The following is a 15,796-nucleotide window of genomic DNA, read 5'->3' on the forward strand; positions in this document are numbered from 1 at the left end:
TTTGTCCTGTTTATAACATGTAAGGTGAAACTAGTTTGTTTTTGTTTTTTTAAAAGACATACACAAATCTAAGATTACGTCAATAACCAGGGTGGAGAGGAAGAAGGTGTTGAAGGGTTTCTGGTTTTTTTTGTCATTTTTATTGGTGTTCTTAAGCTAAGTCTAAATTTTCACAACCACGTGCGCGCTAAGCAATAAAACCGTCACAGAAGCAAACTTTTGTTTGTTTTTATGGGTGATTTTTTTTCTTTTTATTCTTAAGCAGAATACTGGTCAGTAAAAACAAAATTATTTGAAATACCAGATATACAGACAGGCTCGGTGCCACATTCACTACTGCATGGGATCACTTTTCCTTGGAAAGCGTGGAATTAACTGCCTTTTTAATCAGCTAACGGAAAAAAAAGTGGCAGGGAGGAATCTTTTTTTTTTTTCTTTCCTTTTAAACTTCAGTGCATGAAAACGTTTTGTCCTCAGCAGAAAAAAATTAAAATTAAAAACAAAAGAAAAAAACCCCATTGAGACACATGACTTTTCTACACCTACAGAGTGGAATGTCGAGATGGTCTGACAAGGTTATTGTGACACTGAAGATCCACTACTGGCCGGCCGCGACTGCTTGGGCAGAAAAGTCGCTCACTACAGTTGGGGACTGCTGGCAGCGCCTCAAGTTCAATTGCACCTCTGAGCCGTACCGTTTAATCCTCCGGCAACCTCAGGGGCTGCCATCCTGACTCCGGTTTCCACAGATGATTGGCTGATGGCTGCTGGGAGCCTGTGGCTCGTCAGCGCTCGTACCAGCAGTGGCACCCACTGAACATCTGCCAGCACCAAGTCCGTCGATAGATTCACTCGTTCAGGAGCAGCCGGGACGCAGACGTTCAAAGCCCAACGCTGAAAACCCCGATAGGAACATTTCCGAACTCCTCATTGCTCCGGACGAGCAGCTCCAGCTCCGCGAGGCTGGGATCAGACTGCGCAGCTCAGCCTGGTGGGTTCTGAACATCAGGGCTTATGAACGGCGTCTCTGTTACCAGAGGAGTGACGAGGCACCTGGGACGCCCACCACGACACGACCTTTCTGGCCTTTTTTCGTGTAATTATGGTGACACGTGCTCGGCTTTGACCAATAGTGTGACAGAGAGCTCTGACGTCACGGTGAGGAGAACGAGAGGGATGTTGCTAATGTCAGGCAAAACAACGAGCAAGTGGGACGACCGTGACGGAGGCAGGAATACGGAAGTGTTGAGAACCTCAAGAACTCCCAGGAGCTGCTTAGCCAGGCTATGCTAGGTTAGCATTCCCCAGCAAGGTTAGCACTCGCTACGATAGCATCCGGTTACACTGCTTCTGCCTGTACGGAGGGGGTTCTTGTGGTTTTTCCCGTCGACTACCAAGACAGCAAGATCACCTGATCTGACGTGACTGTGATGACATCATCGTGAAAGGAAACACCATGGGTCTGATCCCGGCTGCAACTTCCTGCTAACGCCCCAGATGAGAGCCAGAGCGAGGAGGGGAAGTTCCTGCCTGTCGCTCAAGAGTCACTGTGCTCCTCGCCACTAACGCCTACCAATGATGGATGAAGACGCGGCCTCATCTGTGTCAGGTCGAGCAGTAAAGCAGGTCTGCGAGTACCAAAGTAAAAGCGGCAGCAGCTGTGACCAACGGGCAACATCCACAAAGCTTTTTCCCAAAAGACACATTTACAACTGTACAGTTATCAAAGACCGGGAAAGAAACTGGTGCGAACACACACACACACACACACACACACACAGAAAATTGCAAAAGGGAAACAAGGTGGCGGCGAGTCGAGTATGGGGGAGGGGCTTCAGGGATGGCGGTACTTTTGTTCAACAGCACTTGGCCGGGAGGGAAACTGTCACGTCACCATGGAATGAATGTTTGTGTTTCTAAAAGTTTTTGTCTCTCAACTCGTAGAACAAACCCTTGAGATCTGACTCGCGTGTCAGAGGAGAGGAATCGAACGCGTGCGTTTTCCTTCACGCAGCAGCTCGGACGCTTCCGTCAGTGTCACAATACAGCCTTGTGGGAGGACCCTTCTGTATAAACCTCAGCAGAACGCTGCTCAAACACCCCCCTCCCCCTCCCTCCCCCAGCTGAACATGGGTTTTACCCTCGAGAGAGAATCTGGTGGCGAGGTGGAGGAAAGACTGAGCATCACAGTGTTTGTTGAAAATAAACGGACAGTTTAATAACCTTTGTTTGTTTTGTTTAAAGTGGAATAAAACCAGCCATTTGCCAGCACACTAAGAAAAAGCCAAAAGAGAAGGGATGGACATCTAGATAAATGCATTAACTTGCTAGAGAGGAGGGGAGCAGGTGAGAGGACGTACTGAAATGTCATGAAGGAGGGAAGAAGGGCGAGGAAGGGATGGAGGAGAGGAGGGGAGGGGAGGGGCTTTAGAAGAAAGTTATTCGGTAGGTTTGGATAAAAACCCTCCCTGCGTGCCGAAAGACTGGACCGGGCCGGGGATGTCGTCGGCTGGCCGGCCTTGGAGTGCCATGATCAAGAGGGGGAGGGATGGCGGCGGTGTGTGTGGGGGGGTGATGGGTCGGTTTTCCCCTCCATGTTTTTACTTGTTTGCGAAGGTCAGGTGCTATTCATGCTGTTGGTTATACAGAAGGGAAGTCGGGAGGCTTGAAAAGGTGGGTCGAGGGAATGAACAGGCTGTTTATGTGTACGAAGAGAGGAGAGAAGAAAGAGGAAGAGGAAGAGTGGGGATGGGTTAACAGTGAAGTGCCCTCTAGTTCTCGCCGTCGTTGCCTTCGCCCTCCTCTCCCTGGTTTTCTGATGTCCACAGCTGCAGAGAGAGAACAGGACAGCGTCAGCTCAGTCGGAAGGCGCCGCGGCGGGAGAGAGGCGGCTGCTACTCACAGTGAGGTTGTCCCTTAGTAGCTGCATGATCAGCGTGCTGTCTTTGTACGAGTCCTCGTTCAAGGTGTCGAGCTCGGCGATCGCCTCATCGAAAGCCTGCGGGGCGGAAAGAGAGTCGGTGAGTTTAATCCCTGACAATTGGCTAAGGGGTTTCAATCGATCCCATTCACATGACGGCCGTGAGGTCAGGACCTGACAGCAGGGCGCGACATCAGGTCTAGAGGTCAGGACCTGACATCGAGGCGTGACATCAGGGCGAGAGGTCAGGGCCTGACAGCAGGGCGCGACATCAGGTCTAGAGGTCAGGACCTGACATCGAGGCGTGACATCAGGTCTAGAGGTCAGGGCCTGACGTCGAGGCGCGACATCAGGTCTAGAGGTCAGGGCCTGACGTCGAGGCGTGACATCAGGTCTAGAGGTCAGGGCCTGACGTCGAGGCGTGACATCAGGTCTAGAGGTCAGGGCCTGACGTCGAGGCATGACATCAGGGCGAGAGGTCAGGTCCTGACATCGAGGCGTGACATCAGGGCGAGAGGTCAGGACCTGACGTCGAGGCGTGACATCAGGGCTTGAGGTCAGGTCCTGACGTCAAGGCGTGACATCAGGGCTTGAGGTCAGGTCCTGACATCGAGGCGTGACATCAGGGCGTGAGGTCAGGACCTGACGTCGAGGCGTGACATCAGGGCGTGAGGTCAGGACCTGACGTCAAGGCGTGACATCAGGGCTTGAGGTCAGGTCCTGACATCGAGGCGTGACATCAGGGCGAGAGGTCAGGTCCTGACGTCGAGGCGTGACATCAGGGCGTGAGGTCAGGACCTGACATCGAGGCGCGACATCAGGGCTTGAGGTCAGGTCCTGACGTCGAGGCGTGACATCAGGGCGAGAGGTCAGGACCTGACATCGAGGCGTGACATCAGGGCGAGAGGTCAGGACCTGACGTCGAGGCGTGACATCAGGGCGAGAGGTCAGGACCTGACGTCGAGGCGTGACATCAGGGCGAGAGGTCAGGTCCTGACATCGAGGCGTGACATCAGGGCGTGAGGTCAGGACCTGACGTCAAGGCGCGACATCAGGGTTTGAGGTCAGGTCCTGACATCGAGGCGTGACATCAGGGCGTGAGGTCAGGACCTGACGTCAAGGCGCGACATCAGGGTTTGAGGTCAGGTCCTGACATCGAGGCGTGACATCAGGGCGTGAGGTCAGGACCTGACGTCGAGGCGTGACATCAGGGCTTGAGGTCAGGTCCTGACATCGAGGCGTGACATCAGGGCGTGAGGTCAGGACCTGACGTCAAGGCGCGACATCAGGGCTTGAGGTCAGGACCTGACGTCAAGGCGCGACATCAGGGCTTGAGGTCAGGTCCTGACGTCAAGGCGTGACATCAGGGCTTGAGGTCAGGTCCTGACGTCAAGGCGTGACATCAGGGCATACTTGCAGGTCAAACAACATATTCAATCATCCATTAGCTACCTGCAGTTGACAGCTAGCGTTAGCAGTCAACGAGCTAACAGAGTTAGTTGATGTGTCCCGTGACGACATTCCCATTCTGTGACATCACACTCACTGGAGCACACAACTGCTCACATAAATGCTTCTGGTCCAGAGCGGCCGGCACCCCTTCCCCCTCCTCGCTAACCCTCACCCAGAAAGACCGTAGCACTGGATGTCATTTGTATGAAGAGAATTTATCACAACGTAACCGCTAGCGGTGTTAGCGTGGTTGAATGCTCATGCGAGTGGTCCTGTGGTCCAGTTAGTTAGCTGGTTACCTGGTTAGCTGGTTAGCGTGTGCACTCACCGACTTGGCCAGAGCGCAGGCCAGCTCTGGTGAGTTGAGGATTTCGTAGTAGAAGACGGAGAAGTTGAGGGCCAGGCCGAGCCGGATGGGGTGTGTTGGCTGCATGTCCTTCTTACTGATGTCGAAGGCCTGCTGGTAGGCCTGCTGAGAGTTCTCCACCGTGTCTGCACAACACAGCACAGCACAAGCGTCACTCTGACTCTCTTACCGGTCACATGACTATAACCTGCTACAAAGCTACAGGCTTTAGTTCTGGAATTCAGGGAACAGTTTCCTTTTGTCTTGTTTTCACAAAAATGATGGGAACTTCTGTGGGTTTGTGATGACAGCATTTAACTCTGCACTTGGGCTGCAGGCGGGAAGATCACGTGACGCGAACGTTAATAAACATAATTCTCTCTTTCTGAGAGACGGCCGGAGATCTTTGAACCTGCGCCGACCAGAAGTTGGGAGGAGTCGAACTGAAGCGAGAGCGTCTCTGCTGAACCTCACTAGTGATGTGAAGTGGGATCAGACACACGCGACCTTCCGTCCTGCTCCTTCCTGCAGGCTGAGAACTGCAGGACTCCATGTTGGTTCAACTGTGGTTGGATCGCTCAGCCGTGCCCCGACGCCACACGTGGAGTAACCAGCGCGGGGCTCACGCCAGCTGACGACTCCGTCCAACTAAACCTTCTGTCTCGTCACTTCCTCTCAAACAGTGGAAGCGTCGGCTTCGTGCCAGTGCCAATCAGCTGATCGCTGCCGTGACATCAAACCATCATGGGTCACTGGATCCTGGCAGCAGTCTAGCAGGTTAGCCTGACGGGACGCTCGGCGAAGGCGGGATCCGTGTGTTCTACAGTTCCCATCACCTCATGTGCTCTGAGGCTGAACTTGCATCAAATATCAGATCAATACAAGCAAAGAGGAGCTCAGAACTCAAACGGCCAGCAGGGAGGTTTCCACAGAGCGCCAACGGGCCTGACACCCCCTCAGTTGTTCCAATGACACAAGTACATAAACACAACAATACACAACGCTGATCTTCTTCAGTAAATCTGCTCATCACCTTCATGACTCGACTTTGTCATAACCTCTACTGTCTGGAGCCAACTAAGTTTGGACCTCGTTGCCGCTGGTGCGTCAGGCTGTACCTTCACCACCAGCCAAACACCTTCAGTGACATGACGGCGAGCACTCACCCTTCTTTGAGTCCCCAGAGGCCACCTCCGACAGGTATCTGAAGTAGTCTCCTTTCATTTTGAGGTAGAACACCTTGCTCTCCGGCTGAGATGCGTTGGGAATGAGGAAGTTGTCGAGCAGATTCTGCAACACATACAAGAGTTTGTTAGCAGCATCATCCACACAGCACCCCCCACCCATCTACCGGAGCTGCTGCAGGCTTCCGAAATACTAACTTTTACCACCAGGTGTCACACTTCACTCAGAGAGGGAAGCTCTGACTAATTCATGACATCGCTGTCAAATCTAGCAACTTTCTGGTCAAACCTCTGGCTTCTCATTGGGGACAGAACCTCTGAGACAGACAGACAGAGAGAGAGACACACAGAGACAGACAGAGACGAGGGGACACCTAGCCATCAGATTACTTGGTGAGTGAGCCAGCACTTGGAAGCTAAAGCAAAGCTGCATTTCTTGAACGGTCGTTCTCAGTGGTGTTAGAAACATCTCTGCGTTGTTCAGCGCCGCCACCGCCACCGCCAGCAGCCTAATCTCACCTCATTTATTCCAGTCCTGGTTCTGTCACCTCCCTCCTAATGGCTGTGCTGCTGCAGGAAGTTCAGTCGGCACCAGACACGTCAAGTCGTCAAGTCACAATTTATTCATAAAGCACATTTAAAACAACCTCAGTCGACCAAAGTGCTGTCCACTTGCAGAAGCAACAAAAGTCATAACATTTAACTCGCTCCCGCTGACTTGCAGCACGAGTGTCACTCTCGCCGCCACTACCGGTGCCGTCATCATCTGCTCTATTCATCGAGGTCATGTGATCAGGTTCGCGTCACCCTGAAGCTTCTCTGCCATGAGACCAGCGCTGTTCCAGTGCTTTCATGTCAACCTTTCAACTACAAAGAGACGTCTGTTTTACTGCGGTGACATCAGTGACCTGGCCTGGGAAGCCATCGAGTCACTGGGCTGACATGAACTACCGAGTCAGCAGATGTAAATGAAGTGCCACACAGGCACTGACACACACACACACACACACACACACACACACACACACCTCTCTCACCTTGTGGCACCAGATGTTGAATTCATCATTTTTCAGGAACAGGCGTCTGGCCTCTCACACTGAGCAGGTGACGACGCTACAATGACTCTCCTAGTTTGTTACAAATTCCATCAAATTCATTTTAAAAACACCATCAGCTCCTGGCTGAGCCGCCACCACATCTGGATCCACCGTCTTTGACAGCAGCCTGCAGCGTAGCGGGTCGGTCCAGCCCACTTGGACCCAGCTGGTCACAACATGATTTCACTCACAAAAGAAACCGCAACACCAAAAATATCAACAAAACCCCCATTTACAACTGAGACGATGAAACCTGAATGTGCATCATACACTCAAAAAACAGATGCTGACATTTTAAAATCAGGAAGGTTGAGTATTTCAGGTGTGAGGGCCGTTTTGGACTGAGAACCCTGAGAACACGCCACCTTCCACTGAGGGAGCTCCAACAGAAGAAGAGGACCGAAGGAGGATGTCAAACCATTGGCAGTGTCAGTCATGAGACCCTCAGTTAGCCGGGGCTGCGTGCTTCAAAAAGAACCATCAAGAAGCAGGATCTTGTTTCTGCAGCTCAGCTCTGGTCAGGCGCTAACAGACTAATATTTGTCATCAACTGTTCGACCAGACGAGGCGAACTAAGTCAAGCTCAACGTGCTAATTATCAGACTGCAACTCAAGCAACAAATGCAAATGACCAGCTGTTGGAGTCCAGGGACAGTGGGACAGTTTGTCCAGGCATGTTGCCGTAGGTGGCGGTCCAAGATGGCGGACCCACTCACACGTGTGAAGACAAGCCAGAGCAGCTCCAATGATGATGCACGCGTGTAGTTATTCAGACACTCGCCATGTTTGCAGATGAATTTGATCATTCTTCTAATTTAGTTCCTAACCAAACCACTAAGCCTGTTCTGATGTGTTGAATATTGAAAATCTTAAAGATGGAAGTTGGGAGAAGAGGAATCAGGACTTGAGCACATCCTACATGTGGAGCGCCTGACGCACGCAGCAGCTGATCTGGGCTCAGCGCACTCCGACTCACTGCTCTGACTGGCAGCCATCCAGCCACCTTTGACTGGATGCTCTGTTTTGAGGAAACCTCATTTTCAAAAGTCGGTGTTGGTGACAGCGGCTGACGGCGCGGCGTGCTGAGGATTCCCCGTCTTACGCTAAGCCTGATGTGTTGGTCTGATCTCCTGGGGAGCTCTGCTGGGTCAAGGTCACTCATCACAGCTTCCCCCTGCTGTTGTGAGGATAGCACGTCTCCACCCGTCCCTCCCTTCACTCCCCCGGCACCACATCACTGCGGAGGCTTCCGTCTGACCTTCAAGATAAGATCAGAAGTCTGCTCAGGCGTGAGACTTGTTCCTCTGGTTTGACCTTGAGCGATTCCTGGAGTTACCTAGGCGGACCTGCCGGTGAGGCCGGTCTATGAGCCGGAGAGTAAATACTGCCGACCACTGAGTGAGAGACGGTAAACCAACATTTATGACAAACAACACTGAGCCTGTCACTCGTCCAAGCTCTCTCTCCTCCACCCTCGCCCGCCCCCTCCCTCTCCGTACCAGCACGTCGTGACAGATGTCTTGAAGTTCGGACTCGATCTTCAAGCGGTATTCACGAGCCATCTGCTGCTTCTTCTCATTGCCCTCCGTCTTCTGCTCGATGCTGGAGATGACGCGCCAGGACGAACGACGAGCCCCCACCTGAAGACCACGAGAACATCGTCAGATCACATCAACGGCGACGATGCAGACACGATGGGAGAACGTTTCAATAAGACCTACATGCAGTATTTATACACAGACACCCGCAGGGAGGGACTCACAAGTTCACAGTTTCAGACCCTCATGGATTCAAGTAAAACAGACAAACTGGGAATCATCCCAACGCAGCTTCTGCTTGGACCACACATGAATAATGGAGGAACTCACGCTAAAACACAAGCATGAGGACGATCACCGCACCGCCATTCTGCCTCCTCATGGCTCCAGCAACTCAACTCAATAAAACTCACCTGCATCAACTTTGCCTTTTTCTGTGAGACAAACTCAGATTCGTGTGCTCCTTCTATCATTTATTAATGTGGAGGAAATAATTCTCCTGTTGTGGAGAAAACTGCACTGCATAACAAAGCCATGAGTAAATACTTCATTCTCCTGTTTGCCTGTCGGGGGCGGGTTCATGAGGAAGTGGCGAATCAAAAGCTCATCACATGGAAGCCGTACCACGTTCTTGTAGGCGACAGAGAGCAGGTTGCGCTCCTCGTTGCTGAGCTCCAGGCCCTGCTCCGTCACGGACTTCATGGCAGCCGCCATGTCGTCATAGCGCTCGGCCTGCTCTGCCAGCTTGGCTTTCTGCACCAGATCGTTCTTATCCATCTTAAGGCTGCAAGCAGAAGAACAGACAGAGAGACCTTGTTAGAAGCTGGAACCGAGACAAGAGGAGGAATAGAGAGAAGCCAGAACGATGATGAAGAGCCGACTGAGAAACGCAGGTACTGACGAAAGGACGGAAGGTGATTGACAGGTGGGAGGCAGATTAGATGAGGGAGGTCAAATAAATGTGCAAAATGTGAATCCACAGTCAACTGAAGACAACGTGCTCATCTGCAGCTGAGCGCAGTCAGCCGCCGGAGAGCAGCGACCTGCCCGCCGCCGGAGAGCAGCGACCTGCCCGCCGCCGGGGCCCGGGCATCCCTACATTCATCCAGCTGAGCAACCAAAGACAGTCCAGGTCATTTCAATTTCTTCTTCAAGCCTCCCTTCCTCCCAGCAAGCAGCAGTGACTCGATGCTTGGCTGCGAGACGCCCACCAACACATCCAGGTGTTCCTCCTTAATGCGGTGGAGCGCAGTGCCGACACCGCCGCCGTGCAGCATCACATCATCAGCACGATGTGTAGGCAGGACGTCTCTGCTGCACCACAATATTGAGCTTAAACTGGTATTTGACCATGGTCCTTGTTTATCGCACCTTCTGAGAATCACAGTAAGATGAATGCTTGATTCCCTTTCAATTGAAGCACCGGCCAGCGGCGGACACCTCTGATGTGTGCAAGTTTTCATGATGTCCTGATTTATTTAATATCTCCTAGCACAACACAGGGATGCTGAAATGTCAGTCACAATGATCCAGAAAGTTCAGACTGCTTTTGTATCATTTTGAGGTCATTGTGAATCCACGCTTGTGCTTCAGCGCTGAGCTGCGTCCTGACATCACAGCCTACAGACTCAAGAAAACATGGAGTCCACTCACACGAACCACACCGTCAGCACTTCAACAGGTTTCCAGTGAAAACAATTCAAAACTTAACCCTCCCTCGAATGACGTAAACGCAGCATCTGTGCCCCCCCCCCCCCCCCCAAATCGTGACGCCTGAAAGACAAATCCCAGGAGGAGCGATGAGAAACCCGAGGGCTTCGTTCTACAGGAGCGCTCCTCTTCAGGTCCATCACTGCCTCCTGCATCGCCCTTTAACTTTAATGCTGTGACCTGATTTTTCCCCATGCGAGGTTGTGATCTTTTCTCCAGTTCCAACATGTATGAAGACGCATCAGCGTTTCGTTGCCAGGGCTGCGGCCCAGACCTGACACACGCCGATCATCCACACAGACCAGCTGAGGCAGCCTTCACTTCTGAATTCCTGTGAAATGGCTGCTTCCAGTTCTTCCACCCAGGGGCTTCTGCTCTCCAGATGAATCTGTAGGTCTAAGTAGGCCACAGCTTCGCCGCTCCTTGATAGCTACATCACACTTGACTCGCCACTATGCGCTCTGTCCGTGTCTAAGCTTGCATACTTAATTCATTTCAAAGTAAACAAACGTGTAAATCCTTTTTTCAACATTTAACCTGCTAGAAACAGGGAGGGGCTGGAAAAGCATCGACCCCCAGCCTCTGAGTTCGGTGGTCAAAGCTTACACGGATGCTCCAAATATAACCTCAGGAAAACCACTGAACAGGATACAGAGGTGCAGCTATGCGATGCTCACTCAACCTCCTGCTGTTTGTGTCAAGTGATGTAACTGCAAGGTGTTTAGCAACGCACCACAAATGTCCAGCCGCCCCACAGTCGTGGTGCTGCCTAGAGACACTGTTACGCACCACGGCGCGTCCTTGGATATCCCTTCAGAGCAGCCTCTCAATAGACAAATGTCAATCAGGTCACAAACCTTTGTCCCTGGGCCCCTCCCTCTAAGAGGAGGGTCCCTGAGTAGTGAGGCCCCAATAGCATTTCACCCCCAGGAGCCCGAAGGCAGTGGCTAACACTCTGAGCTAATGCTGCACCTCCATCCACGATACTGCTGTCCACTCTGGCACAAACTTTGGTGACTTTCCACAGAGGACAGTCGGCAAGTTCCCCCCGAGCTTCTGGCTCTGCCGTGGCCTGGAGAATCACCAGCCCAGTTAGCGGCATGCTAACGCTAACACTGCACAGGCATAACTCGCCCTTTACACTGAGCGATCCTCGACTGGTAAAAGCAGCCAAACTCAGCACAGACGTGGTTTTTAAGTTCTGTGCTTGATTTTTGAAAGGCGAAACTGTGGATATTTAATGAAGAGCTTCAGCAGCGCAGCATGAGTCAATGAATGGTGGCATAAAATCCATTCAGTCCTAAATTTACTACTTTCATGGTCCCGTGGTTTTAACCCAGCAACAGTTCAAGTAAATGGTCTCCAATCATTTCAAGCCACTTTCAATGGCGCTTCAACTAAGTTCCATGTTTCATGCGTTTTCCAAACCCTTAAACGGCGAGATATTTTAGGTTATCAATCAGTTTTTTTCCAGCAATTTCATACTATCCTTGTATGTCAGTGTCTCGTTTGTCCATATGAATCTATTAGCGTGTTATGTAACAGCAGGCCCCCAGAACTCCCACCTCAGGGAAAATACGCTGGAGATCAGATCTGAAGACAGGAGCTGACGATGATCAGGCAATTCTAAGGAGGGATGTCACAGAGAGGGATACCTCTGTATCTCAGAGGGCGTTTCTCTGGGGTGGCGAGACCGTAGGTGCTTGAGGTGCTGGACATCAGAGACACAGAACGATGGTGGCGGCTATCGTTACACATCTTCACGCATCATTGAAGCACCTTCAAAGACCTGGTTGTGTGTACTCAGGACAAACTGGTCTAGAGCGATAGGTCAAGCTCCTGAAGACCCAGCCGAGTTCCAGTGCTTTGGTTTTAGCCGCAAGCAGCCAGGATCCCCCTCCATGACACACCGCGCCATTCAGGAGGAGCCGCGCTGCTCTTCCCACACGACTGAGGGGACTCTTACTGAGACTGGCTGGCAGCTCAGTCTGCATGCAGCAGGAGTTCATTTTTTGTTTATCACAGACTGCTGCAGTTCCTTGTTGTGGAACTGAAACAGGGATGAGTTGCGTACATTCAGCCGTACTGGAACCGGCTGCCACATTCTGGTGTTGCAACATTAAGTATAATCTGAATTCATGACACTACAATGGAAGTGGGGGGGTTTATTTTCCCTTCAAATGGTTTTTCCAACTTGCCAGCCAGCTCGCACGTCTGGTAGCACCACGGACCGCGAACCGCCTCAAGCCACTCTCACTGGTTATAAAGGGAAAGCTGACCGAGGAAGACGTCGGAGGAGCATCAGAGCGCTTTCACAACAAGTAAACACACTATTTAGGACTATTTAGTAGTGAGAGGCTCAGTTAACACTGAGGGGAGAAACTCATATCATGGCACCCCCTCATAAACAAACACAGCGGCTGGGGGCAGCCATCTTGCTCCTCCGGCACCTGAAAACTGTACTGAACTGCAGTGCTGTATGGAAAAAAGCTAACCATCAACGGGCATGAAGTATTCCAAAAGATTAAGTTCAATTCAAGGAAGATGATGCCTTTTAAATTTTAAATGTAAATAATTCTGTCCCATCTGCAACTCGTGACTTCCAATGTGAGAAAAGTCACATGGATATTCCTGCACATCAGAGATTGCCAATGACTTGTACTGTTGCTATTAACCCTCAGTAATGTAGTCTGGTGGCACTGGCAGGCTCTCGCCGTTAACGAGCTTCCTCTCGGTTCCAAGCACACATGAACAGGAACCGTCAGTTTGACCACATTTGGGGCCATCTTCAGTGGTTGTTCTTCACTCTTCCATTTCACGAGACGACGTCAGACAACTGTTCAACGAGCACCTGACATTTGCAAGGACGGCGATCGTTTCATCTTCACCCTTCAACTTGTTCGTCACATCCAGTTTAAAAGAAACAGAAGCAACAGGTGAGCAGAATCCTGGAAGCGCGTCTGTTGCGTGTGCTCAGCCCCTGTGCATTCCTCAGGAGTCAGCCGCCGCGTCGCCGCCAACGGCTGCTTACAACATTGCAATGATCATCATCGACATCGCGAATATGCCGATTAGCACATGGTATGATTTAGTGATGTTTATTGGCTTAAACTACGAACCACTACAAGTAGCTGTCAATACCATCATCTCCATTATCCTGTCACTCAAAGCCACTTGAGACAGACATTCTGAGATCAAGTGAATGCTGATGTTAAACCATGGCTCCACCGTCGCTCCCCGCCAGGCGCCAGGCACTGCTGCTGCAACAGCCCAGTGTTACCACCTGGTGGTCGGTTCCAGTGATAAACCTCAGGCAGTGAGCACGTCTTTAAATCACATCACATTCGTTTATCAAGGGAATGATCAAGCACAGCAACAGTGAGCTGAACACTGACTTCATAATGCAGCAAAAACTTAGAGTACTCATGTAGAATTTTGCTCTGACTCACCAGATAAACTTGTGCCTTTTTGCATTACAGATATGTAACCTTTGACATGAACTGCAGTTAAAACTTCTGAAATTTTAAAAAGGTATTAAGAACCGCCAAACCACTGACATTGTCATCATGTAATATTTAAATGTGCTGTTTTGTTCAGTATTATCATGCCACATGATTCCCTGGCTTAACCAGCACTAAAAAGCCAACATCAAGTTGGATGGACGCAATGAAGAAGCAGATCGTTTTCGTCCTAGCAAACTGAAAAATCTAACTTTGACATCCGGGGGCCTAAATAATAGCTGAGCAGCCCAACATCGTTGGGCTTAGCAGGATTTCCATGTGTAAGCTTTGCAAAACCTAGGGTTCAGAAACATCTGCTCCAGAGTTTAATCTGCCTACTTTCGCTCTCAGCAACTCGAATGAGGGTGAATCATTGATTTATAATATTTTTGGATTTAAGTACTCGATAGGCCACGACATCTGATTTCAGCTAACCTGACTACAGGCTCCATATAGCCTCCGCACATCCTCATTACCACTAACGTGTTACGCCTCCGAGGCTAACGTCACATTAGCATCCTCAGGCTATCCCGATTTAGCATCGGGTAAAACGCCTCAGTATCCGCCGCCGTGACCCCCGCGTTGGTGGAAATGGATCGTCGGCTAAAATCATCTGACAGAAGCCAACACGGTCGAGGCTGGCGCCGCCGTTACTCAACCACCTCGCCGCCTGCTCAGGGTAACAGGCTTCTCCTGCGCGGCCATAAAATGTTAACAACACTCGACAGCAGACTGACATACGAATGAGAGCGAAAAGCATCGCCCCGGCACATGAACGCCAGCAGCCCGCAAGGCACCGCGTATTTAAGAACAGGCTGGAAGGTGCAGTCGGCCCGCCGGCAGTTACGCCCTCCTTGTCGCATTCCCCTGTGGAATTTTAAGATGGAGAGATAGATTACCGCCAGCTAGCATGCTAACTAACGTCACAGCACGGCCGTCGGCTATAGCGGCTAGCCTGGCTGCTAACGGGAACTGACCCAGTTCAATCTGGAACGGCATTTTTTTTACGTCCCCACATTTGTCTGCGAGTTAAAACGACAGACTGTGGCATTTGCTTGGAATCATGAGGCCGTTAAGCACGTCGAAGTCGATCCTTATGACAATGAAACGGTATTGGGGGGGAAACTCCCCGAGAAGGGTGTGTTAGCTTCGACATTGTTCCACTACGGTCACGCCATGACGGAGCGGGGCTAACCAACGCCACCGACGATGCTCTGTCTCCTGCCTGTTCCGATGATAACGAGACCAGGAGTGGAGGTGTATGCGGCTAACGGGAGGAGCTCGAGGCCGGCCTCACCTTAAAACCCGGGCCGAGTCACAGGGAAACCGAAAATGTCTCGACCGCCCTCACGACGGACGGGCTGCTAAGCTGTCAAAATGGCCAAACTTGGCTTCTCCCTCCCCGCACGGGCACTGCCGCGCACCACGCATGGCATCGAGCAAAAAGCACGGGCCCGCAAAATGACCCCCCCACCCCCGCCCCGCGTAAGAAAACCACCAGCAGAACCAGCAGCAGCAGCACAGCGCCGGGCATCGGTAGGTTATTTTTCACTCTCTGGCCACAAGTCTCGGCCTAAATCCTCGCACCCAGCCCAAACCACAATAGGCACCTTCCGCCGCAGCCGCAGCGAGTAGGGCCACCGCCGGGGCCGCTCCCACCGCCCAAGACACCCTTAGCCAAGATGGAACACCCTAATCGAGCGATATGCTGGAAAACTCACATTTGGAGCGTGCTAGGGATCCCGATTTTATTCTCTGAACGATGGGGGGTTATCAAGCTGTCCTCCTCTCGCTGCTCAGGGTATTCAGGGCAGTACCACTTCCGCCTGCTATGACACTTCCGCTTCCTCTAAACCCCACCCCTCCCCCCGCCAGTATCCATGGCGACGGCGCCAGGGGGTTTCCTAAGCATCTTGCGAGGGGCTTTGACGTCAGGAGGACCATGGCAACCGCTACAAGATGACGTGAGCCAGGGTGCTGGAGCAATGGCTTGTATGGTCAATTTCTGGAGGTTCTGGGTTGAAACGTTGATTTGTAGTTGTTTTTTTT

General features: G+C 51.5%; 1 protein-coding gene across 1 annotated transcript; it reads right to left on the reverse strand.

Annotated features, from left to right (window-relative positions):
- Positions 1 to 2,192: 2,192 nt before the first annotated feature.
- On the reverse strand, positions 2,193 to 15,589 carry ywhaba (tyrosine 3-monooxygenase/tryptophan 5-monooxygenase activation protein, beta polypeptide a). The gene is made up of 7 exons (XM_086200348.1): positions 15,469 to 15,589; positions 9,162 to 9,321; positions 8,499 to 8,639; positions 5,885 to 6,008; positions 4,701 to 4,864; positions 2,903 to 2,998; positions 2,193 to 2,828 (listed from the first exon to the last, which is right to left on the reverse strand). Exons 2-7 carry the CDS (start codon positions 9,312 to 9,314, stop codon positions 2,772 to 2,774), a joined length of 735 nt encoding a protein of 244 aa, XP_086056474.1. The 5' UTR covers positions 9,315 to 9,321; positions 15,469 to 15,589; the 3' UTR covers positions 2,193 to 2,771.
- Positions 15,590 to 15,796: the final 207 nt, after the last annotated feature.

Source organism: Aulostomus chinensis, chromosome 3 (genome assembly GCF_037954235.1).
Source record: "Aulostomus chinensis isolate RoL2024-O1b breed Wild chromosome 3, RoL_Achi_v1.0, whole genome shotgun sequence".
Lineage (NCBI taxonomy): Eukaryota > Metazoa > Chordata > Actinopteri > Syngnathiformes > Aulostomidae > Aulostomus > Aulostomus chinensis.

Bases quoted from the DNA above. Each gene is read 5' to 3' on its own strand.
- ywhaba (XM_086200348.1), bottom strand. From the start codon at position 9,314: ATGGATAAGAACGATCTGGTGCAGAAAGCCAAGCTGGCAGAGCAGGCC. The intron at 6,009-8,498 runs GTACGGAGAGGG...TATGTGTTGCAG, and splicing joins ACATCTGTCACGACGTGCTG to AATCTGCTCGACAACTTCCT. The intron at 2,829-2,902 runs GTGAGTAGCAGC...CTCTCTCTGCAG, and splicing joins TACTAAGGGACAACCTCACT to CTGTGGACATCAGAAAACCA.